Source organism: Narcine bancroftii, chromosome 1, assembly GCF_036971445.1.
Source record: "Narcine bancroftii isolate sNarBan1 chromosome 1, sNarBan1.hap1, whole genome shotgun sequence".
Classification (NCBI taxonomy): domain Eukaryota; kingdom Metazoa; phylum Chordata; class Chondrichthyes; order Torpediniformes; family Narcinidae; genus Narcine; species Narcine bancroftii.
In genome coordinates this window covers 68,438,115-68,465,469 of record NC_091469.1, presented here as the reverse complement: position 1 = coordinate 68,465,469, position 27,355 = coordinate 68,438,115, and the positions used below count along the sequence as shown (strand labels likewise).

The following is a 27,355-nucleotide window of genomic DNA, read 5'->3' as shown; positions in this document are numbered from 1 at the left end:
CCGAAAAGGACGTTGCATATCTTTGCCTCCTATGGACGCTATTGGACTTGCTGAGCTTCTCCAGTACTTTGTGTATTAACTAAAATTGTAGAGTATGCAGACTTTCTTGTTTCAATTGCATAAATTAATATTATTTCAGCTTTATTTTTAAATCCAAGTAAGAAAGGGATTATTACATTCCACTCCTTCCACTCTGCAAATACAAAATCATAAAGGTTCTTCAATTCACTTCAGCAAAAAAATCATTTATTTCTGGAATCTTTCATTCACTTAAGGAGTATAAAAGGAAGAACTCCCACATAAATTACTGGTGAGAATTTAAACATTTTCAAAAGACCTGCTCCAGTTAGTAGAACCAAATAATCTTACCAAAATCCAGTCATTAGCCTTTTGTTCCACAGCATTCTCAGGATCTGCACTGTATAGACACCACAAGCATTCTAACAGATTCTGCTGGCTCTCATCTGCATTAACAAACATTAATAGCATCTGAGTTTAAATGTGAAAGTAGTATACTATTGTTAACCAGATTTTAATGTGAGTTGTAAATATCTTAACATTTCATGTTGGCAATACTAATTAAAACATAAATCACAACTTCACTAATCAACAATGACTTACAACATCTAAACCAAATACATTCTTGTAGGGAAAGTTCAAGTTTGTTGTCACATTATTTCTGATACAGTGAGAAGGGTTTATTTCACGAGCAGTCCAGCAAGTCAACTCTGGCATGCAAACAAAAGCACACAGTAGAGGTACAAGAGCACATTACAGTATGCCGTCTCAGAATGAAAGATCAATCTGTACATCCTAAGGGCAGCATGAGATCACGATCATAAAGGATCCTAATGACTGGGCAGAACCTGTTGGCACACCTTTTCTCACACTTGAATCTTCTCCCTGACATGGATAAGAAACTGTGGCCAAGGTGAGATGTTCTTAACATTAAATTTTGTTGTTATTATAAAAGTCAAAATAACCAAGGATCACACAGAAAGATTACATGAAGAAAGATAGTCAAGAGTCAAAATTAATAACCACAAGCTCATATGTTTGAGCAAAGAAAGGTTTTGATAGAAGCTTTTTTAATGTGTTTACTGAGGTTAAATTTATTTGTTAAAGAACCGTACATGGAACACAACAGAGAAGTTCTACTGATCATGGTGGAAGACCTCCACCACCTAAAATAACAGAAGGAGAAAACGACGAAATGAACTGACCCAGTATGTAAAAGTAGAAGATACAAATTTCTTGTTTATTTTCATTGTGTGATGACATTGTTTAATGGGTTTAATGTATCATATAGGTTGAACGTTGAGTGGGTGGGGAGGGGGGGTGAAGGAGGGAGGGAAGGGAGGGGGGGAAATTACACTGTGTTTATTCAAGAGGGAAATGTTTGTGGGTATTTTGATCAGTATGGTTCATAGTGTGAAAAATAAAAAAATTTAAAAAAAAAATTGCTCAAGGTAAAACAAAGGAGTATTGGCATTCTGCTTCCAAGCAAACATAATGAGCTGACCTGAAGACATTATTACTCCTTTGAGCAGATGCATGATACGATTTAAAATTCAGTGTAAACAACAAAGAACATGCCTAAAATTATATTTTCAACATCAGAATCATAATGGTATATCTTATGGATGAAAAAAATCAGTCATCTTCTGACTTTATCAAGATGTATCTGAAGATGAAATTACAGTACAACTCCGATTATCCAAAATGGTTGGGACCATGCCTAAGTCAGATAAATGTTTTTTTTTCGGAGAATTGGTCATTTTTTTAAAAACAGCCCAGTAGCAACAGCAAATGACTTGTAACAATATTTAAACAACAACAAACAAGGGAAGGCTTTTTAAACATTAAAATAATGTTTCATTCTCACCAAAAAACAATTGTTGGCCATTGCCGATACCTCCCCATTGAGGCCCCGCTCCTGCCCGGGAGCCCACTCTCCTTGATGATGCTGGTACAAGGGATTCTTCCGACCACTTGCAGCTGGGAGACAGGGGCACACAGTTTGAGAGGGAGAGTTGGAGAGAAAAGTGACTAGGGGAAGGTAAAGAAGAAATGGAAAGAGAGAGGGGAGGGAATTACCTGAAACAAGGACAATTGTGTTTCTAATTTTATGTTGAGTGAATTTTTTTTTTCCAACCTGTGAGGTCAGTTCATCTCTGAAAAAATTTCAGATTAATGAGGATTTTGGATAATTGGAGTTGTAATGCAAGTTTGTTTGAAAAGGACTGTAGATCACTCTTGTGAACTTACCATGTGCTGCTACAAATGGGTTCCAACAAAGTCTGCCCAGCAATTGACCAATCATTGGAAATAATTTTAATGCTGCAGTAGTGTTCTGCAATAAGAGGACATATGTATTGGTCAGTATTTACACAAACCCCATAATTAGCCACACAAAGAAACTTCTGTACCTAATTCTAGCATTACTAAAAAAAATTATGCATGGTTGAATTTTTTTTTGAAAACATATGATCTTAAAATAAAAGTCAATGTCCATAACCTTCCATTAGCAAGGAATGGACACTATTCATAATGAGGATTTTCTAAATGAGGTGGTCAAGTTCAGGGAATTTCGCTGAGGATCTTGCAGTAGCCACCCATTATAATTCTACACCCCACTCTCTCGCCAACATGTCTGCCCATGGGCTCATGCACTGCCAAACCAAGGCCATCCGCAAATAGGACAAGCAACAAATAATATTGCGCCTGGGCACTCTCCAAACGGATGGCATTAACATCAATTTCTCTAGTTTCACTAGACCCCTCCAGTCTCTCTCTCTTCCCCATTCCTGTCTCCTTTCCTCCAGCTTTCTACCCAGAGAACCATCTCCACCCCATTATTTATCAGATTTTTATCTCGTGTCCTCCTACCCATACCCACCTGTGACTTGCCTGTGCTCCACTCATGCCCCTCCTCCTACCATTTTATTCCAGCACCTGCCTGCTTTTTGCTCTTACCTTGATGGAGGGTTCAGGCCCTAAACATTGGTTATATATCTTTATCTTTGCGACTTTAAAAAATGCTGTGAGACTTGTGGATTCTCTCCAGTATTTTTGTATAAAATAGAATCCATGCTGATGCATAGCAGTTTTCTTGGATAGTAAATTAGTTCTAAAACCTTTTTTTTTTAAAAAGGACATAATAAATTCAGACAATATTTATTAGCTGTTGATATAATGAGGGGAAATATAACAAAGATCAAGAGGATACTACAAAGGAATGTTAAGTCAGTATTAACAGTACATTGTCCTGCATGTATGCTACTTCATATCTAGTATACTGTCAGTTTCAATATTGATAGAAAGATACACACCTCTCAGCTCAACCAGCTCTCTCTGACCATCAATCATTCATTTACACTAACCCCATATTAATTCCACTTTTTCCCCCACACATTCTCAACAGCTCTTTCCACATTCAATCACTCACTTAAACTCTTGGTTCAATTTAGAGTAACCTATTTAGAACATGTGAAATGGGAGCAGGAGTAGGTCATCTGTCCTGTCAAGCCTGCTCTCCCATTCAATGAGATCATGGCTGATCTGATGATAGGCTCATCTCCATCTACCTGCCTTTTCCCCATAATCCTTAATTCACTTACTATGTAAGAATCTATCCAACCTCGTCTTAAATATATTCACTGAGGTAGCCAGCACTCTTCAATAGTCAGCGAATTTCACAGATTCACCCTCTGGGAAAAGCAGTTCCATCTCTGTCTTAAATCTATTACCCTAAATCTTGAGGCTATATCTCCTAGTTCTGGTCTCCCCTACCAATGGAAGCCAGTTAACTACCTTTATCTCATCTATGCCTTTCATAATTTTAATGTTTCTATAAGACTCACTTTCATTCTTCTAAATTCCAGCAAGTACAGTTCCAGACAACTATCTCTCCTCATAGGCTAACCCCTTCATTCCTTAAACCAACCTGGTGACCTCCTCCAAAACCAGTACATCCTTCTCCAAGTAAGGAGGCCAGAACTGCACACAGTACTTGAGATGTGGCATCAGCAGTATCTTGAATGTTGCAGCATAATTTCCCTGCTCTTAAATTCTACCACTCTAGCAATGAAGGCCAACATTCCATTTGCCTTCACTAGCCTGCTGCACCTGCAAACCATCCTTTCCTGTTTCATGCACAAGCACTCCCAAGCCCTTCTGCACAGCATCATGTTGCAATTGCAATCGCTTGCCATTAAATAATATTTTGAGCTTTTATTTTTTCTTCCAAAATGGATAACCTCACATTTCCCAACATTATACTCCATCTGCCAGATCCTTACCCACTCAGTTAACCTAGCTATATCTCTCTGCAGACTCTCCGTATCTTCTGCAGTTTGCTTTTCCACTCAATTTAGTGTCATCAGCAAACTTAGGTACACTACACACAGTCCCCTCTTCCATATCATTTATGGATATCGTGACCAGTTGCAGGCCCAGCACTGTTCCCCATGAAACTCCACTCCCCATCGATTGCCAACCAGAAAAACACCCAGATACCCCAACTCTGTCCTTTCTGTTGGTTACCCAATCCCCTATTCATGCTAATACATCAACCCAACTCCATGCATCTTAATCATCTTAAAACATTCTTTCTGTGGCACCTTATCGAATGCCTTCTGTAAATCCAGGGAAACAACGTCCAACTGCTTCCATCTGTTATAAGCCCAGAACCCAGAAGCAATAGATATTCACCAAGACAAATGGTTACTTAAACAAAAGTTGCTTTTAATTATCTTTAAACTTTATCTTATTACCATCAACTAACCCCCCATTAACCCACTTCTAATTCTAAGTGCACACATATGTAATGTGTGTGCAAGTTTAGAAAAGTTCTTTAATTCACAGTCCAATCTCACTTCTCATTCCTCCAAGTTCATTGGTTGCAGGCAATTCTTATACTGTGCACAGAATTTAACATTTATAAAGTTCACCAGGCTTTGGTCACCTGGTTACTGGTCAGGAAGGTTCTTGTTGGTTTTCAGAGAGAGATTTGTTGTTCTCAAACTTTACTTTAATCAGCCACTTAAGTATCTTGCTGACAAAACTTGCCCCATCAGGGTTTTCAAGATGATAACCTATTTCTTTCAGGTCACCAGAGTTCCTTTTTGTTTCTCTTATTTCAAGTGAAACATTAGATAGCCAGTCCTCTCCTCTTGTAAAATGGGCTTTAACCAGGCTGAACTAAGTATTTAAAACCAGTCTTCAAAATGGGTTTTTCCCACAAGCTTGCCAATTTGTCCTGTTCCAGTCCCAGCTGCTGCTGCTAAACTGAATTCTCTCTCTCTCTCTCTCACTGAGAGAAAAGCCTGTTTGACTCTCTCTGTTTACAAAACTACATGACTTTCTTAGAACAGCAAGCAGGCCTCAGACAGCCTGTGACTCTGACAAGTTCTTTCATCTGTTACTTTTCAAAACAACAATCCCTTGGGCACTCTTCAAAGTTTTTGCAAAGGCTCTCGGAGCCAGCCTGTCTAGCTTGAGCAGAGCTCCAGTATTTTAATTGAGATCTGTTTTGAAATGTTTGTATGCAACCTACACTTAAAAAAAACCTGCCACACTTTATATACGATATAAAACACAACATATTCTGTCATACCATCTATCTACCGTGCTCATTATATCCTCAAACAACTCCAGTAAATTTGTCAAACAGAACCTGCCTTTGCTGAATCTATGCTTCATCTGCCTGAAGGATCCATTTCACTCCAGATGCCTCATTATTTCTTCATTAATGACAGCTTCAAGCATTTTCCCAACTAGAGATGTTAAACTAACTGGCCTATAGTTCCCTGCCTTTTGTCTACATTATTTTTTGAATAGTGGGATGCCACCTTCCAATCCACCAAGACCTGCCCAACTTACCAACTTCCACATCTTTTTTTTTAGGGGGGGAGTGGTAGAAAACTGGAGCACCTGGAGGAAATGCACACAAACATACAAAATTCACACAGCAGGCAAGTCATGTATGAACCTGGCCTCTGGCATTGTAGGCCAGTGGCTCTCCTCAGTGGCTTTCCAGAGGTTAGAGGAGATTAAAAACTGGAGGACAACGATTAAGATGCAAAGGGAAAAGTTTAAAGGGAGCATTAGGGAGAACTTCTTGCAGAGAGTGGTGTGAGTGTGGAATGAGCTGCTATCTGAATTCGTAAATGCAAGTTTAATTTTGATATAAAAGAAAAATTTGGACAGGTACATGCATGTGAGGGATATGGTCCGGGTGCAGGTTAGTGGGATGAGGAGGAAAAATAGTTTGGCACAGTCTAGAAGGCCTGAGGGGCCTATTTCTGTGCTTTAGCATTCTACATTCCACTACATCATGAAAGGTTCCAGTAAATCCAGATCCTGACTGTAGAATCCACTCAGTCATTCTGCGTTCATGAATACAAGCATCCATGCGCTGGATTTATTTAAATTTCATGGTAAATGTGCAAAAACATTTGCACTGTTCTATTTTTATAAATACATTTCAATTAGTCAATAGCAGTGTACTCGATTACATGGACTAGTTTTTTTTAAACCCTCTATAAAACCAAGGAAGAATTTTATTGGGCCCATGGAGATGGTTTTAAAACTTCGTGAATTTTACACCCAGAAGTTTCCTCTTTAAGTGTTGTCATATTATAATCGCTATTTTTAAGTGAAAGTGCATCTGAAACAACTAAGTTGTAACACTCCTACTTTCAAGCTATGGATTATGTCAACAGTTGTTTATTCACAGAAAATACATTCAAAGCAGAGATTTACATTGCTCCTTATATGGAAGTTAGTTACTTATAAATTTCCCCTTTCCCAACTGTTTCTTTTTCCAGTTAATTTTAACCCATCTGTTACTTGTTTTATTACCTCACTTCCACAATTCAATTTTAATGGAATCCACAATAAAATCTGTAAATATAAACTGTGTGGGCCTTTTGAAAGTCTGCTGTAAGATAGGGGCGGGCAATCTTTTATCAGTGTGGGCTGGATGGTATGTCAGTGGTTGAATGGCAGGCCACACTGATGCTATCATAAAATACTGAAACATAGGCATTATGTAAATGAAGTTTTTGATTCTACATTACGTACTTCAAGCAGAGACAATATATGAACTGACGATAATTTATACAAAAAATCCACAGAAAAAGTTCAAGCAACGAGATCAACCGTATTCGGTTCTACTTTTCAAATATCCTTGGCCAAATTTGATTTCCCCACATTAAATCTGCCAGATTTTTCTGACTCATTTACCTTTATCTCTTTATGTCATTCTTATTATGCTTTCCCACCAATCTTTTCCTCATCAGAAAAGATGACCAGAAAATATTTGGTTCTTCATCTATTCATAAAGTATATAAATAGCCAAGGCCTAAGCAATGATATTGTGGCCCCACATGAGTTGAAGATTGCTAACGTCAAGATGTTGTGCTATCTAAACTCTGGTTTCTGATACAAGAACAAAAAATGGTAGATGGAGGACCATGCCTGTATCTTTTGGTAGGCAGGGTTAATTGTATTAAAATGAAAGTGATGTCAAGACTACCGTATCTATTTCAGTCCTTACCCATTCTATTGCCCCAGAACTTCTTTAAGGGGCTCAACAGATGTGTCAGAAAGTTTCTGTGGAACAGTAAAATGGCTAGAAACTCCATGGAAAAGTTGATTTGCAATTATATATTGGGAGGTCTGACATTGCTGGATTTTTAAAAATACCATTGGGTGGCCCAGTCTAGGTATATTGCTTCAACTCTTTGAGGGAGGTGGTACTCCTTCCTGGACACAAATTGAACTACACACAGTAGGAGAAGAGATAGCAGGAAACATCAAATTGCTAACAGGGAAAACAGATAACCCCATATTAAAGAACGTGATTCAGACCTAGCAAAAAAATAAATCAATCTGTTGGACTAAAGGTGGGGATATTTCCTAAAACACCCTTGACCCAGAACAAATCAATACCCATGACTCTGGATAATAAGATCCTGGACATCTAGTGCCAGAAGGTAATCAGGTATATCGAGGATTGTTATGAGCAAGGGCACCTCATGTCATTCAAACTGCTGAAGAATAATTATGATTTGCATAATTAAACTTTCTTCTGCTATCTTCAGCCAAGATCATTCTTAAGGGATAATTTGGGACCATCTATGGCCCTACCCATATGTAGTGATATGGAGATTCTAATTCAAAAGGGGAATATTCACGTTCTTTTTTTTTCAAATTTTATTTAAAAGATTTTTTAAAAACAAAATACAATCAAATAACAGCAAGAAATTTTTAGATACATAAACAAAAACCCTCCCCACCCTCCCAGCCCTTCAGCTAGTTCCTTTAAGGGGAGCCAAATACAAAAATAAAACAGAATATATAGAATATTTCAAAATATTTTGAAATTCATATATCCCAAATAAGAACACCAGATATTTACAAAGAAAGAATAATTATCATGCAAGTTGCATGTACTTTTTTCCAACAGAATACAAGCTCTTAATTCATTATGCCAATGTACTATATTAATCTCCACATTATCTTTCCAAGTACTAGCTACACATTTTTGTGCTACAGATAACGCTAAACGTACAAATGCAATTTGAAATTTATCCAACCCCAATCCCTTCTAAGAAACCACATAGCCCAACAACAAAAAAATTTTAACAAAAAAAAATCAATGGGTCTCGTGATAATTTAATCTTAAATAATTTTTCCAAAACCAATCTAATTCCTTCCCAAAATGGTTGTACTTTAACACAAGACCAAACAGCATGTAAAAAAAGTTCCAGTACATAGTCCACATCAAAAACAAAAGTCCAAATTGCTAAACCAATATTTTTTCAATTTCTCTGGAGTCAAATATACCTGATGTAAAAAATTATAATTAACCATTCCTTATCTTACATTCATCAATTTAGTTACACTGTCGTGACACATAACCTCCCAATTGTCTTCAGGAAAAATATAAGATAAATCACTTTCCCATTTAAGCCTAGATTTCTCCCATTCTGGTTTATCCACACTATCTTGTAATAATTGATACATATCTGAAATGTAACCTTTCTTTGGTATAGAGGAAATCAAAGACTCAAATTTCATCAACATAGGTAAATTCATCTCTACCATAATTATCTTTTATCAAAGCTCTGAGTTGATAGTAGACAAGAATTTACAGATATATCAAATTTCTCCCTCAATTGATTAAAGGAAAGAAACTGTCCTTCTTCAAAGCAATCCTGAACTATCTTTATACCCTTAGAATTCCATCTCTTTAAATGAATATTAAACATTGAAAAGGAAATAAGTTGATTATGGTATAACGGAGTTTGAATTGATAATTTACCCTTTGACCCTAAAGCCATAGTTCTTTTACCCCATATCTTTAACAAGAGTTTTAATACCGGCATATTACATTCCCGCAATAAATTCATATTCCATTTAAATATGAACTGATGTACCTCAACTTCCGAAATACAAGCCATTTCCACCTACACCCAACTCGGAGGTTGGTCCATATCCATCAATCTACTATCAAATTTCAACTGAGCTGCTTCATAATAATTTTGAAAATGAGGTAATTGAAGACCACCCAATGCATATATCCATGCAAGTTTATTTAAAGCTATTCGTGCTAATTTCCCCTTCCTTAAAAATTCCCGCACTGCGCTGTTCAAATACTGAAAGAAACTCTTTGAAAGTAAACAAGGTATCAACTGAAACAAATATTGGATTCGAGGAAAAATATTCATTTGAATACAATTTACTTGACCAATTAACATTAACAGAAGATCTTCCCATTTAATCAAATCAATTTTAATCCTTTTTAATAAAGGAACATAATTTAATTTATATAAAGATTGGTAATCTGCATTTACTATTACTCCCAAATATCAAATTCTATCTGACCATTTCAATCTAATAATATTTTTATATTCAGAATAGTCTCCTTCCCCAAGTGGTAATATTTCACTCTTATCCCAATTTACCTTGTATCCAGATAACTCCCCAAATTTCAACAAGCAATCTTGCAAATATTTCAAAGACTGCTCCGGTTCTGTCAAATAGACCAACACATCAACCGCAAATAAATTAATCTTATATTCCTCATCTGCAATTCTCATCCCTTTAATCTTATTATTCTGTCGTATTTTCTGAGCTAACAGTTCAAAAGCCAATGCAAACAAGGCTGGTGATAACAGACAATCTTGCCGAGTCAACCGCATTAATTTAAATGGTAAAGAAGTTTGACCATTTGTCACCGCCCTAGCAATTGAATTTTTATATAAAGCTTTAACCCAACCAATAAAACAAGGGCCAAAATTAAATTTCTCTAACACCTTAAATTAAAAAATTCCATTCAACCCTATCAAAAGCCTTTTCCGCATCCAGTGCAACCACCATTGGGTGGTTGGGTTGCTGTCTAGATGCATTGACCAATGTGATCAATCTAAGAATGTTATCAGATGCATTTCTATTCTTAATAGAACCGGTTTGATCTACATGTATCAACTGAGGTAAACAATTAGCAAGTCTATTCGTTAATATTTTTGCCATAATTTTATAATCTACATTTAGTAAAGAAATAGGCCTATATGAAGATACTTTCAATGGATCCCTATCTTTCTTTAAATCACAGTAATTATAGCACTCGAACAAGATTCCGGTAACACCTGATCCTCAGTTATTTGTTGTAGAACATCTCCAAATACTGAGGATAAATCTTCATAAAATACTTTATAAAATTCAGCTGAAAATCCAACATCCCCCGATGACTTCCCATTCGGCATCTCTTGTATAGCTTCTTTAATCTTGAAATCTGTAAATGGAGCTTCCAATTCCCTAACCTCCTCCTCTCCTAAAACAGGTAAATTTAATTTAGATAAATAAGAATCAATAGAACCAGCTTCCTGCTTTCCATCAGAAGTATATAATTGCTGATAAAATAAGTAAAACTGGCCATTAATTTTGTTTATAGGTAACTACTGAATTCTTTTTAACAGCATTAATAATTCACAATGTCTGTTCCGTTTTTAATTGCCATGCTAACACCTTATGAGCCCTCTTACCTAATTCATAATAATGTTGCTTAGATGGATTAATTTAACGCTCACACTGATCGGTTTGTAGTGTATTATAACGTAGTTTCAACTTCGCTAAAGCTGCCTTTTTATCTTCTGTAACATTTTTCTAAAATTTCTTTTCCAACTCAGTAATTTGTTTCTCCAATGTTAAGCTTTCCGCCACATATTGTTTTTTAACTTTCATAGTATAACTAATAATTTGCCCACGCAAATATGCTTTCAAAGCGTCCCATAATACAAAAGTACTACTTACTGTATTAATATTCTCAGCCAAAAATAAAGCAATATTCCTTAACAAAAGTAACAAATTCTGGTTTCTTTAACAGCATTGTATTAAACCACCATCTATAAGACAATTGTACCACTTCTGGACTTGCACAAGAGAGAAACAACATAGAATGATTCAGTATGACCCGGCTTTTATATTTGGCTTGTACCTTGTAAACGTGCCGATACCAAAAAAAATCTATTCTAGAAAATTAATCATGTCTAAATGAATGAAAGGAGAAATCTTTCTCTGTAGGATTTACTCTCCTCCAAATGTCAATTAAATTCAAATCTTTCATCAAGGCCCCTATTTGTATTGCCGTCTTTGATTTCCTTATACTTTTCGGAGACCTATCCAACAAAGGATCTAAAACACAGTTAAAATCTCCCCCAACCAAAATATTTTCCTTGGCCTGATTTAACAAGAAAAAAAGCCTCCGACATAAACCTTTCATCATCCATATTAGATGCGTAGATATTTAACAAAGTTCACGATTCAGCAAAAATTTTACAATTCAACATCAAAACCCTCCCTGCATTACCTTCAAAGGATTCTAATTCAAACAGTAATTTCTTATGAATTAAGATCGCTACACCTCTCACCTTGGAATTGAAAGAAGAAGAAAATACATGACCAAACCAATCTCTCTTCAATTTCATACATTCTTTTTCAGTCAAATGTGTCTCTTGCAAAAAAAGCAATATCGACGTTCATTTTTTTAATATAAGCCAATATCCATTTACTCTTAATAGGATTATTCAATCCCTGGACATTAAATGTTACAAAGTTCAAATTAGACATTTCAGTAAAAATTCTACAAAAAAAATTACTCCCCTTTCTAATTCCCTAAAAATTCTAAACCCTCCCCCCTATATAAAAATACCACAAAAACAAAAAAATATAAATTTCCCCTCAGTAAACTACTAAAAAGTAGTAACTCCCTAAAAATCTGGCTGTGGTAAAACCCATTAGTGGCAGACGACTATCAGGTCTCAGTGTCATCCACCCATCCCCTCCAATCAGACTTTCACAAAGTAATTATTCAGATATATTCAACCCAATGATTCCAATCCCAATGATTGTTCTGGGGCTTCAATATCAAGAAGACTTTGCATCAATTCAACATTATTTCCGTGTTTCCCATTCTTTCCATTCCCATTTCCATTTACCCTCCTTTTAGGCGACAATAATGGCGACCGACCATTTCCTCATAAATCTGGCAAGGAATTAGGAAAAATTAATGCATCGTGATCATTTTCAAAAAATTGAGACTGAAAATTTCCATAAAAAACTTGTAACCCTTTCGCCACAACACTTCGTTAGCTGAATTAAATTCTCAGTGTCTTCTAATAATTTCTTGACTCAAATCCACATAGAAAAACACTATTATTTTTTGGAGTCTGATTTTGCCATGCCTTCTGCACCGCAACTAGTAATATCATTTCTCTATCTTGATATTTCAAACAACGAATCAAAGCTGCCCTCTGTGGTTGACCTGGAAACGTTTTTTTCCTCAATGCTTTATGATCCAACTCTAAACCATCCGGAAAAAATTCCTTGCCCAGTACCTCAGGAATCCATTCCTTAAATTTATTTTTTTTTAACCGGATTTGAACCTTCCATATCTTCTGGAAGACCTATTATTTTTACCTTGATTCTCTAATGAATCAATCATCTTCAATAATTCCTTCTTCTGAATCCACCAGCCCACAAAAGATTCCTCCACTTTTTCCTCTATTACGCTCTACTTGATTCTTACATTCAAAAAAAGCTTCTTCAATTTTTTAAAAATTGTCCTGTACAGTACTACTGTATAACTGTAGAAAAGTATAACTACAGTCATATCTTTCTTCAGAAAAATCATCACTTCACACATATTATTCATTTTAGTTTTCACTTCTATAAATCCTTGGTTTATCCGAGTAGACATCTGCATTGATGTGTTTTCAATTTGATGAGCAATCCCTTCCAATATTGTAAACACAGAATCCAGTCCAGGTTCCATCACTTTCCAGGTTCCATCACGTCCCCTTGAGGCCTACCTTCTCTAGTCTCAGTCCCCATTTCTTCCTGTGTTAATTCCAGTAACGTTGAGCTCTCTTCCTCCCCTAATGCAGTGGCTCCTCTTCCAGTGCGGCTGCGGGTCTGGACACCCGTCAACAGCATGCCGACCTCATCAGCCCGCCGTCTTTCAGGCTCCCCCACAGCCCACACATTTTCCAATAACTCACAGACCCTTGACGCACCGCGTATTCCCGGCAAAGTCACCGACTGCGCAGGTGCGTCTTCCAACGCTATACTGTGCCCCCCCCCCCCGGACCACCAGGTAATACTGCAGGCTTGTGAGTCTGTCCTCGCTCGGCCAATCCACCCGAGCACCCAAGTCAGGGCCGGCTGAGCTCGTCACTGAACCAGTGCCATCTTGCGAATGCGTGATCGGAGCCTTTGTAATACTTAGCCTAGCAGGAGTCCTCTCAGGCTTGGGAGCTCCAATCGACGACTCCGTGGCTTCATCTTGGTAGGTAAGCCTCAATTCTTCAACACTTTTATAAGGTAATTTCTTTTGCAATTGAGTTTTTGATTTCTTTACGTTTGTAGCCATTTCAATCCTCCACTATTCCAAAGTCTGTAAATGCTATTTTTGACCACTTTTACAAGTTTTAAAAATCGGGTATTTATAAGTCTAACTGGGGGAAGGTGGAACCTCACGTCTTCCCTCTACACCATCTTGCCACGCCCTCCGCAAGTTCATCTTGCGATGTTTCTCCTATTCCAAAGTGAAGGCCCAAAGTTGGGCTTACACAGGTTGAGGGAAAGGTGGGGGTCGGACTTGGGCACAACAATCCACGAGCGGTGCCGGTCAGACCCGTGTTTGGACAGCAGGTCACCAGTTATTAATATCAGGTACAGGTTGGTGCAATATAATTTCCTGCATTAACTGTACCTCATACCACAAAAACTACATAAATCTAAATCAGAAATATCGTAAATGTGCTTTAGGTGTGGTGTGGAGATGGATCTTTTATCCATTCAACCTGGCTTTGTACAAATGTCCTCCTCCAGGAGGACCTGGGGGACATTCTGAAAAAAATTACAAAGGTGGATTTTCCACAGGATCCAGAATTGTCCCTTCTGGGAGACATTATGGCCATGAGTTTCAAACTGTCCAGATACCAAATTCAGTTTGTGAAGGTTGTCTTGTTGGTATCCAGGAAGTGTTTAGCAGTTACGTGGAAGTCCAACTCCCAACTAAATATTACATGATGGAATATGGAGATACAGAATTGTATTCCCAAGGAGAAAATTACATATAATTTGAAGATGAAATATGGCACATTCGTTAGGGTGGGGCAGGCCGATCTGCAGCACATTGGTGCACAGATGTAATTATACCTTTTAGATAAAGTGAATACAACAACCGTGCCAGTAGTAGAATGCTTGAGATCAGTAAAATGGGTTGTGGTTCAAGCAACGTGCTCTTGTATTTTGTTCCTTATCCTTTTATTTTAGGTTTCTTTGGGTTTTTCTCATCTCTTAAAGATTTTTGATTTTAACGATATATTGTTTTTTGTATTAGTTTTATAATCTTTTATTTATTAGAGTATGGGAGAGGAGTAGGGTACATCTGTATGATATACACTTGTTGGGAAAAATGTACTGTTTATTTGGATTTATATTAGTCTTTGAAAATCAAAAATAAAATATTCAAAAAAGAACAAAAAATGGTACAATGATGAAGAGTTAATGAGAAATTGTATGTTTTTCTCTCTACATAGAACCTCCTTGAAATGCTAAGTTCTTAAAGCATATTTTGCCTGTTTAGATTTCCAACATCTATAGTTCCTTTTCTCCATTAGTTGGCAATCCTCTATCCACTCTAATCTATTATCCTCAACACTGTAACCCTTAGCATATCCAGTGACTTCTTTTCAAATAGTGTCTGGTCTGCTGGTTATATCCTCAAAGAATGGTAGTAAATATGCCAAGCAATTTAAAAATTTGAAGAATCAAGAAATAGGAGAAGGCCAATTGGCCAATCAAGCCTGCTCTGCTATTAAACAAGATCTTGTCTGATCTGGCCAGGGACTCAACCCACCTTTTCCCTTTCACTCTTAATTCCCCTACGATGCAAAAATCTAACTGTCTCTGATATATATTCTACTACTTTCTTGGGCAGGGAATTCCACCAATTCACTACTCTCTGGGAAAAGCAGTTCTTTCTCATCTGTCCTAAATAAAACTCTCAAATATTTGGGCCAGGTGCCCTGGTTCTAGTCTTACCTCCAGGTGAAAACAACTTTCCTGCCTCTATCTTACCTATTCCTTTCATAATTTCATCTATGATCCCTTCTCATTCTTTTAGTTTTCAGTGAGTATAATGCCAGGCGACTCAGCCTGTCCTCACAGGCTAAGCCCCTCATCTCCGGAATCAACCTGTTGAACCCTCTCTGTACCACCTCCAAAGCCAGTATATCCATTCTCAAGTAAGGAGACCAGAATTGCACAATAGGTGTGGCCTCACCAATATTCTCTATAGTTGCAGCAGAACCTCTCTGCTTTTAAATTCATCCTCTCTAGCAATGAAAGCCAACATTCTATTTATCTTTCTGATTACCTTTGCACCAGCAATCCAACCTTTTGCGATTCATGCAAAAGCACTCCCAAGTCACTCTGCATAACAGAATTTTGCAATATTTCACCATTTAAATAATAATCCAATTATTTTTCCTTCTAAAGTGGATGACCTCACATATCAACATCGTACTCCATCTGCCAGACCTTTGCTTACTCACTTAACCTATTTACATCTTTTAACAGACTCTCTATCCTCCACACAATATACTTTTTCCACTCAATTTAGTGTCAACAAACTTTGAAATGCTACACTTGGTCCCTTCTTCCAAATCATTAATTTATTTAGCAAATACTTGCGGGCTCAGCATCAGTGCCTGCGGCATTCTACTCACCACTGATTGCCAACCAGAGAAACACCCATTTATTTCAACTCTCTGCCTTCTGTTGGTTAATCAATCCTCTGTCCAGGATAATTGATTACCCCCCAACTCCAGGAGTCATCATCTTATGAATTCATCTTTTATGCAACACCTTGTCAAATACCATCTGGAAATCTGAATTCACAACATGCACATTCTCCTTTATCCACCACACTCATTAAATCCTCAACAACACTGGTAAATTTGTCAAACATGACCATCCCTTCCTGAATCCATTCTGCATCTCCCCAATGGAACAACTTAAAATCCTTAATAAAAATTTTAAACATTTTCCTGACCACATACGTTAAGCTAACCGGCCTTTAATTTAACTGTCTTATAACTGGACTATAATTTTTTTTTAAAGTGTTGGCAAAAGGCAGTTAAACAGTGATATGACATTCCACCATTCCTTTGAGCACCCTGGGATGCGTTCCATAAGGACAAGGGAATTTGTCTATCTTTAGGCCCATTGGTTTATTCCACAAAACTTTAGTCATAGCAATTGTACAGAGGCTCTCATGTCCCATTGCAACCATAACCTCTCTCTGTGACACCTCAGACATGTTTTCTGCCAAGAAAACTGACAAAATAGTTGTTCAAAGCCTCAGCCATTTCCATATTGCCCAATACTAATCTCCCCTTCTCATTTTCCCTTTTAACCACCTTTTTGTGCTTTGTGTAATTATAAAAAATTTTTTACTTTTTATTATTTTATGCTAGTTTACTTTCATAATCTATCTTCCCTTTCTTTATTGTTTGCTTAGTGGTTCTTTGTTGCTTTTTATAGGTTTTTCACTCTACCAGTTTCTTGACAACTTTTCATGTGTGAGATTTTAGTTTAATACCTTCTTTTATTTCCTTGGTTATACAAGGCTGGCTTTCCCCTCCCTTAAATCTTCCACTGTACCTCAACTGTCCCACCATAGTCTACACTGGCCAACTCCTCCCTCATCCAGTTGTAGTCTCCTTGTTTATGTATGATACACTAGTTTTAGATTGACCTATTGCACCCTCTGTTTGCTCTTCAACTTCCCTCAGACTGTGGTTTAGAGCACATTTAACAGAGTCCTTATCCCTTTATTGTTCTTTGGGACAAATGATATAGGCTCTTCTAATGATCCCTTCTCACATTTGTGATCATTTCTTTGACAAGTATTCGCACTAACCACCCCACTTATTTACTCCATTCTCTAAGTTATCTGAAAAGCCTGCACAGAAGCACTGAGCTTCTGTCCTGCTCTTCTTTAATATCATGGTTCCACCTGTGAATCAGGGCCTTTAACTCATTTGCCACAATCAAACTCATACTGTACTACATTAGGCAAAGCATCTATATCTGTTTTCTCACCTTTTAAAACTCTCCAAGTAATCTGCCATCTACTCCCAGTTCTGTATTTTTTTTTAAACTTTTGCATCTTAGCCAAGATTCCCATCCAAATAGCAATCTGGTTTAAACCCTTTCCAACTGTACCAACACATCTGCCAATGAGGACCTTGATTTCTGCCATGAACTAAAGCCTCCCCCTCTTGCAGCATCTTATCTGTCACATTCACCTGCTCATTCCTTGTTCTTTTCACCCTAGCATGTTACCAGGAATATTCAAAACAGGCCCATCTCCAATTCAGCATCTCAACCAGAGGACCAGACCTATCCTTTTCCATAATCATCTTAATACTAATGGCATTATGAACACTGAACCCAAAGTGTTCCCTAACAAACACTGTCAGCTGCCCTGTCTCATTCTCTAATAAGAAATCCAATATACTACTCTTTCTAGTTGGGAGGGAGAGAGATATCACAAACATATACATACATTTCCTTTTTCTATCTATCTGCTGCCTCCCAGCAATGACCCCACTCCTGCCAGGAGCCTGATATGGCATCTGGTAACTCTGGCAGCAACATCACTTTGCAACCTACATGTGATTTGGAATGCATGCGCAGACTGCCGTCGCTCTCTCTCCCTCCCCAGAGACGGCAATCTGTGCATGTGTTCCAAATAGCGTTTTTTTTGTTTAAAAAAACAGCATTGGCTCCAACAAAGCACATTTTCTTGACATCACTACAAGAGGAGCACCAAAATGATGTGGGTGGGGGGGGGGGGGGGGGGTGGTGGTGGTGACAGTGGGAAGCATGAGCTGATTGAATGGAAGCATCGTGTGGATACAGGTAGACCCTGACTTACCTTTATTCAAATCAGATTCTGATCATCATAACTTTGAAATATCTTCGTACGTCAGGGGGGAGGGGGGGCGGGTGTTATCTATATATATATGCACACACATCCCCAGTTACCATTAATAATACATCACAACCTTTCACTTCTCCTTCTAACTCATGCTTAACAAATACTTTCCAAATACCAGTTCAATCATGTCCGTACGAATATATTGAACCCCCACATTACAGCAGTTTGGATGATGGAAAACTGTCCTCATGGAATTCACAAATCACTATCAAAAATTTGAGATATGTAATAAAATTTCTCTCACTAAATAAATGTGGAAAGGAAATCCAAAACACAGAGAACTGAACTAGCTTACCAAGGATAACAAGCAGTGCACAGCAGACCACTTATAGCATTTGCTTTAAAAACTGACAAGGCAAGTACAGGAATATTTTAATCGCAGAACATCTATGTTCAGTTAATTAAACCAACAGTCCTTTTTCTTCTGTCTCCAATACTATCAAAATTCCCTTGCCTATCAACCACACACCTCCAGGAAAGTATGGGGGGAGGGAGGGCATTACTTCCATAGGAAAGTTTCTCCCTCAACAACATTTCAACAAGAAAAAGTGTTCAAACAAAATGGCAACTCTTCCTTTAGCATTATCTAACTCTTATTTCTGAAGTTCTTTTTTTAAAACCAAAAATACACTTTATTCAAAATAAATTATTTACAAAAGAAAACCATTCCAGGTCTCATCGCATCCTTAGAGTCACGTCCATAGATTCCCATCATTGTACATTTCTACAACCACTCTTTTATTTCAGATTATGATGAATGAAAGATTTCTGACGTTCTTGGAATAAATAAGTAAATGATGGAAAACAAGAATCAATCCAGCCGATTAATGACCAAGCAGCCTATTCTCAATCAGCAACAAAGTGAGGGGGATGATTGGGTATTTACTTCAGGAGTTTGCCTTGCCAGTTTCCAAACAAAACCTTTTAAAAGGACATCTTGGAGACACAAGCAATTACAAATGCTCGTCAACTTCCAGCTTTCCATTTGAATTGACAGAGATATACTTTTAAACACCTATCAAATCTAGGCAAGATAGTTGAATGATAAAATTCTCAATAAGTAACACTGGTTGTAGAGCACTTGCACTTAAACTTGCTGGCTTGGTTTCACTCGAGGATAAATAGTAAAATTTGTTAAACTGCAAAATGACCCAAGTAAGCTTTTTTTTAAAAAAGCCACACGTGTTTAAAAAAAATATCCTTTTCACATTTTGTGTTTACTTAATGTTCTCTCTCTCTCCCCCTAACAAATTCCATAGGAACAAATTTTATTCCATTTTATTTTGTGTAATGAATTATGAATTCCTGTAACCCGAACAGCCATAACACGCGAGTTGTGTATACCACGCATGATACTTTGCATGCTGTGTTTATTTAAAACAATTCACCTTAATTTCAAAATGACAGGTCACCCCTCATAACTCAATTCTGGATGAATTTATAGTCATTAACTTTGAAATATTTATTGTGTCACCAGGTCAGCACGACAACCTGAGGGCAAGGTACCAACTTGCATCTGAAGTCACCCAATTCAAAACCGTACAACTGTTTATTTCAAAGAGTCAAGAAATTAGATGACTTGATTGGCTATGAAGTCTCATGTGACATCTCTGCCAATCTAGAGAAAGCCTTCTTTCATAATAAATCAAAACTGCAGGCAATACATTCCTGTTAGCATTAGACATGGCTTATTTCCCCAATTAGATGTAGCAAGATCCGGAAAAACAAATAGAAACATTCTCCTTGCTATTCTTAACTTTCTATTTATCCAAATCTGTGAACAGATTGGCATAAGCGATTTGCTCCTTCTGTGAATTGCTTACCATATGCTGTATGGTTCCATAAATGTGCTTCAGGAACTCCTGCAATTTAGGCAGGTGCAGGCAGACATCTTGCTGGGATTCAGTGGTAGTGGCCTGCCCCCACTCAACAGCCTTATTCAGCCAGTATTCAAACTCAAAACTGGAATACGGAATGGAAGTTGCTTTGGCCATAATACGAGTCACAAAACTCAAGTTTACCCGTCATCCAAAAGGAATGGATTCTTCCTTTAACTGTGAAACCTGAAAAAGAAAGTGAAAGGAATTTTCAATATTTTTCTATATAATCCTAATAAAATTATTTAAAAATGTGTAGCCCAGTTGGATCCCAAATGGATTACCATTTGTCATCACTCCATTACAATAGCAGTTAAATAACGCTTGATGGAAAGTAATAACAACCATTATTTTGAAACAGACATGAAACAAAAATCTTAACTAATTATATTGCTTCAAGACTTAAAAAAAATATGAAGGGTCTTCGCCTGATCTGCTGAGCATTTCTAACATTTTCCGTTTTACCTGCTTGTAGTGACTACTATTCATAGAAAGCCATTCGGAGGCCAAGTAGGTTCTTAATTGTGACGCATTAGAACAAATTCATATCCAAGTCCGGATGCGTTTTAAACAGTTTATTACTGTCTATCGTATGTGGTAACAACCTTGCTCATTTATAATGGTAACAATCTTGATAATGGTCAACCAAAAATATCGGAGCCCTACTCACCATCCTCATCCCTATCCCACTATTACTGTCAACATGGGCCAATGACTCTCCAAGCCCATGAAACCCCTGCGCAAGCACCAACAAAGGAAGTGAACAGCGTGTGCGCACTGGAAAAACAGAGCACGCGCAGCCTCCAGACCCCAGGACACCACCAACACCAGCAGCCATGGGTGCAACAATAAACAATACGATCAGGTGAATTCCATTTCAGAAGTAGCTAGTTCTTCAACTGTTTTCCTGACTCTCAAGATTTCCTGTCTCCTTTTGTGGCAGATCTCTCTGATGGATGTTACCTGGATGAAGCTGAGCTTGCTTGTTTCCTCTTAATGCTGCAGTACAGAAGTAGTCCTTCAAGTCTGAGCATCCATGCTCAGGGGTCCTGGATGAGAAGTAATGGATTAAGCTGGTTACTGGATCCACTTCTTCAGATGTTATCTGAGCAGCTTTTACAGTTGTGCTCTTCATTTTGAAGTCCTTTGGGGAGATTTCTTCCAACCCATCAGGACTTTGAAGTCACTCTTCCTGAAGCCAAAGAAGAAACTGAGGCCAGGACACCCATATTTCTTTCTTCATTAAAGATTACTTTTAAACCTCAGGAAGCCACATCTGCCAGATTGTTAACTGTGTTAACATATCTCCACTGTAGTACACGTGAGACTTTATCAATTTCAGCAACTCTGTTAGTCAAGAAAGTTCAGAACCTTGTGGTCTTATTGTTGATGTATTTGAGCACAGAGATGCTATCGGTCTAAAATAGAGTCTACTAATTCTGTCTGCAGCTCTTTTCTCCACGCTGTTGGTAGCAGTCAACTTCATTCAAGGAATAGTGGCTGGCTTCAATGAAGCCGCTCTTGCTTTTCCCCAATCACAAACCCACAATGTGCCTAATCATGGTTATTAGGCAGTAATGGGTAACTAACAGTTCCATAACAGTCCTCACGTGCATCAGAAAAATGATGCAATTGAACAGATGTCACCGTTCCAAAGTTTGTGGGTTTGAGGCATCTATCAACCTTGAAATCTTCCATCTTATGAAGATCCTGAATCCAACACATCTATTCCTGTGCAATGGAGTCTGGTGTCGTATCATCCCAACCAATCCTTTTCCTACATGAATCTTGCAGGATCTTCTTGGCGGTCAGGAATATTGGGACCAATATTCCTAGGGGATCATATATCAAACTGGAAGGAAGCTGACTAGTAATCCATTGAATAAAGCAGAGCACATAAGCAGAGCCATGGCTCAAAGAAAATCCTTTTAGACCTAGCACATTGTTGATGGGGCAAAAATACAATTTTGTTATTCCCACTTTAGTCAAGCCACCCACAGCAAACCCCAGCCTGTCAAACCCATGCAGGGTTGTTATTAAGCCTACCCAAAGGACAATACATCTTTTGAGATCCATTGGGCACAAGTTATTGAAATGGAAGTAACAGCTAACAACTGCTACAGTCAATGTTTCTCCAATTCTCCGTGTATGCAAAAAAGAATATTTAAAGGATTTAATACATGGAGCATATAACTATGGCAACATCTCTTTAGGGGAGGAAAAAAAAACTCTCCAGCCTAAGGCTTTACAAACTGCTACAAATGGGGAATTTCAACTGCAATATCCCTGGTAACATCCGTATAAAGCTTCAATTTTTTAAATTTTTTTTTATTTTTTATTTTTTTAATTTTTATTTGAGCATGCATATCTGATACATTTCTTTCTCCTTTTTAAAGTTCACAAGTCTGGAAGTTGTGACTCTGTTTCATATTCACAGAACACAGAAACAGTGCTTCAGCCCACTGCTTCCATGCCAGCCAATGGGTATTAAGCGATAGCAAAACTATTTTCAAGCATTTAATCCATTTCAACCATCATTAGGATAAATAACATCTTCTTCACATTCTCTTTAAATCTCCTTCCTTTACTTAAACCTATGCTCTCTGTTTATAGATACCTCTAAGCAGAAATGTTTCTCACCTTCTGACCTATCCATTCCCCTAGTTACGAGCCCAGAGGACCCCAAAACCCAGCAGCAATAGATATTCTCCAAGACAAATGGTTACTTAAACAAAATTTGCTTTTAATTACCTTTAAACATGAAAACAGAATCAAACTTTAATTTAACTAACCTAACTTAACCCCCTTCTAATTCTAAATGCACGTTAAGTTCAGAAAGGTTCTTTGGTTCACAGTCCAGTCTCACTTCTCATTCCTCCAAATTCATTGGTGGCAGGCAATTCTTATACTGTGCACAGAATTTAACATTTATAAAGTTCACCATGTTTTGATGCTTGAAAGGTAAATGCTTGAAAGGAAGATTCTTATCGGTTTTCAGAGAGAAAACATCCACATCTGATGAACTTCCATCAGTCACTCAGCAGACGAAACTTGCCCCTTTAGGGTTCTCCAGATGATAACCTCTTTCTTTCAGGTCACCACAGAGTTTCTTTTTGTTTTCTTATTCCAAGTGAACATTAGACAGCTAGTCTTCTCCTCTTGCATGAACCACAAGGGCTTTGACCAGGCTGTCTTCCAAAAAGGCTTTCCACAAGCTTGCCAGCCTGTCCTGTTCCAGTCCCAGCTGCTTCTACTGGCTTTAACACTGTACAATTGATCTCGGAGAGAAAGCCTGTTTCTATCTCTCTCTCTGCTTGTAAAACAATATGACCCTCCTAGAACAAGTGCTCTTACAGAAAATCTGTTGCATTTTTGTAAGCAATAATCTATTAGTGAAGTCTCTTGAGCACTCTTCAAAGTTCTTGCAAAAGCTGTGGAGCCGATATGTCTAACATGGGGCAGAGCTCCAGTATTTCAAATAAGATCTGTTTTAAAGTGTTTGTATATGACCTTCTCTAACAAAGCTTTCCCAATTTATCTCCCAAAAATGTATCTATATGCTCTGACACATCCTCATAACAGTGCACATTTCCTGTCAAACATGAGTGTTCAGGTACATCAAAGGCGGCAGAAAGTTAAAAGCTGAGTCGTCCATCATGGACACTGTCTGCCCATCCATTGAAGACTTCGATTGGTGGGGGGACGGGGGAGGCTGCTTTAAGAAAGCAACCAACATCATTAAGGATTGCCCTTTCACTCCAGTCAATCTCTTCTCACTTCTTCAGCCAGAATTTACAAAACCTAAAGTCCAAAATGTTTTTTAATTCATATTTTTTCAAATCAACATGAAAACATGAAATTATATAAAAGAAACAATTTTATCATTCAATGTGGATTTTGAGTAAGAAAAAAAACAAGAGCATGCCCTAACCTTCCCCCCTCCCATCCACCCAGGGCAAAAGGAAAAAACAGTCAACAGAAATGAAGAGAGAAAAGAAAAAGATGAAAATAAAGAAAAAGCTTTCATTGAATTAATAAATTTCCTGCAAAGGGACAAATATCCTAACTTACCCAGAATCCCAGGTGGTTCCTAGATGCAGGGAGCCAAGGACAGGGGGAGGGGGGCATTGTTAAGATTCTACATTTACGTTTTGAAGATATGGACTCTAAATTTTTTTTAAATGCCCCCCCCAAACAGCTAACAGGCTCCTAAGTCTCTCTGTATTACCCTGACCTGAATCAGAATTAATCTTGGCTCATGAAAAGATCTAAATGCACTATTGAAATGCCTTTTTTTGCACCAACTGCAATTGTGAATTTTTATTTATCTATTGTTTTATATTTTTACCTCTTTTGTCTCATGGCATATTGTGGTAATTTGATTCAATTCTATCATTGACATATCTTATGAATCTAGAAGAATTTTGGTACATCTATACATAGTATGAATGAGTTTATTGTCATATGCATCAGTACAATCGGAATTCTACCCACCTTTAGAGCTTCCTCTGGCAGCTGGTTCCATATATACACCATGCTCTGCATGAAAATATTGCCTGTCAGGCCCCTTTTAAATATTTCCATTCACATTTTAACCTATACCTTCTAGTTTGGTCTGGCATGGGGACATGGTCTGGTATGGAACACCAATAACCCTTGAGCATAAAGGTAGTGGACACAGCCCACGACATCACAGGTGAAACCCTCCTCGCTACTGAGTACGTCTGCAGGGAAAGCTGCTGTCAGAAAGCAGCAGCAATCATCAAGGATCCACAACACACAGCACACACTCTATTCTCATTGCTGCCATCAGAAAAGAGATATAGGTGCCACAGGACTCGCACCACCAGGTTCAAGAGTAGCTGCTACCCCTCCACCATCAGATTTTCAACCACAAACTCAGAGACTCATTTGAAGATTCTTACTTGTGCAATTGATTGATTTTTTAAAAATTCTCTCTGTACTGTATTCATTACCTGTTTACAGTTCTTTGTAAACTGATTACGATTTTTTTTGCACTACCAACAGGTGGTAATTCTGCCTCACTCACAGAAAAATAGAATGTCATGTATGTACTCTGACAATAAATCTGAAATCTAGTTTTAGATTCCCCTACCCTGAGGAAAAGACTATAACTATTTATCTATTAACTTATGATTTTACATCCATCTATAAATCACCCTTCAGCTTCCTATGCTCATGGAGAGAAGTTCAGATTTATCCAGCCTCTCCTTACTTAAACCTTCCAAATCCAGTACCATGCTTGTGAATCTTTTTCTGCACACTTTAGGCTTAATGACATACTTCCTATAGAAGAACAATGCTCCAAATGTGCCCCACTAATGTCTTCTACAGGTAACAATATGATGTTCAACTCCTGTACTCCCTAAAGCATGCCAAATGCCACTTTCACAGAAAAATATACCTTGTTACAGAGTTCAGTATTGTGCATTGGTCTATGTGTTGTGTGGTTTTATGTTAAAAAGAAACAGTTTGCCTTAGAGAGCCAAAGTGATGGACTGCTGAGAGAGTGGGAGACGGACTGAGCATGTGCAGAAAATGAAACAAAATTCCAGACTTGGACGATAAACGACCACTGGGTGGTGCTGTAGAGTGGAAGAAGGCACAGGGCAGGAGTCATAATCTGGAGGACAGTTTAGAATGTTGGGATTTCAAAGAGGATGAACATTCCGAAGGCAGCCAGAAGGATCCGGACCAAGCCAGTTGTTCCTCTCTCTGCAAGCAACACAAGACAACTTCGAATTTTGTGCTCTCTCTCTCTCAAAGATCTTTTGGCTTCAGTTTACCAAACAAACTGAATTTTGTTTATGATCTTTGCTTCAGTTGAGATCGAAGTTTTGTGAGTCTTGATTGTTTAGTGTTTGTTTTGTGTCTAAGTTTTTCTTTGGGCTGGTTGGAAGTATAGCTTAGATTTTGATTACGTATGTTATATTTAGGCTGGGGAATTTATCAGTTTTACACTGTTATAGAAATTTGCATAGCAACCAGTGGGCATTGTTATAAAAGGGGATTTTGAATTAAGGTTTGAAGGTGAATTTTTTGTTAATAAAGTAATTGTTCATCTTTACCCCTGTGTGATGTGCCTTCTTTGTGGTTGCTGATTTGATCTTGTAACATAATTTGGGGGTATCATCGGGATCAAACCAATTTGAAGCTTTAGGAGCAAGTGACTTGTGCTTAGTTATCAGTCATCTGAGTTTGACTCAACCTCCAGCTTGAAATTAAAAATAAACAGTGAGTGTATAAATCACCAGCAGAAAAACCAGCAACTATGAATATTGACCAGTTCATAGCGAACCCTTCAGTGGTTAATTTTAAAATGGATAAAAAGTCAGAATTGAAGGTTATAGTTTGCAAGTTAAAACTTCTTACAGTAAGAACTGGGATGAAAATAAAGGAAATTGCCCAAAAGATTGTTAAGCACTATGTAGGAAAGGGGGTATTTGAATAAGCTGCATTAGAACAGTTTCCAAAGGAGAAAACTTCAGAGGAAGTAAAGTTGGCTTTGAGAAAATTAGAATTAGAGGAAAAAAGAGAGGCAGAAAGGAAAGCCAAACATGAAGCAGTAAGGCAGGCAGAAATGGAGGAAAGGGCAGCCACAAGGGAAGAGAGAGAGAAAGAATGGAAGCATGAGCTAGAACTAGCTAAATTAAAGCTGACCCTAACCCAAGGAGAGGGAGAAGCCCAAAACCCACATGCTGGTCAGGAGGAGAGGTTTCTGGTCAGTAGAGAAGTGAGGTTAGTTCCTCCATTTGAGGAAGCTGAAATAGACCAGTATTTTCAGCATTTTGAGAAAGTAGCTGTAAACTTAAAATGGCCAACAGACCAGTGGTCACTCCTGCTACAAAGTGTTCTTAAAGGGAAAGCCCAACAG

The 27,355-nt window shown here is 37.8% G+C and overlaps 1 protein-coding gene across 2 annotated transcripts in view; it reads right to left on the bottom strand.

Moving 5' to 3' along the window:
- fancc (FA complementation group C) overlaps positions 1-27,355 on the bottom strand; it is a 191,967-nt gene that overhangs the window by 138,023 nt on the left and 26,589 nt on the right. For both annotated transcript variants that reach the window (XM_069929487.1, XM_069929480.1), the window contains exons 2-4: positions 20,407-20,646; positions 2,269-2,353; positions 370-464 (exon numbers count right to left, since the gene is read on the bottom strand). In XM_069929487.1, coding sequence (XP_069785588.1) covers positions 370-464; positions 2,269-2,353; positions 20,407-20,577 — 351 coding nt within the window. In that variant the 5' untranslated portion in view covers positions 20,578-20,646. The remainder of the gene's footprint in view (positions 1-369; positions 465-2,268; positions 2,354-20,406; positions 20,647-27,355) is intronic.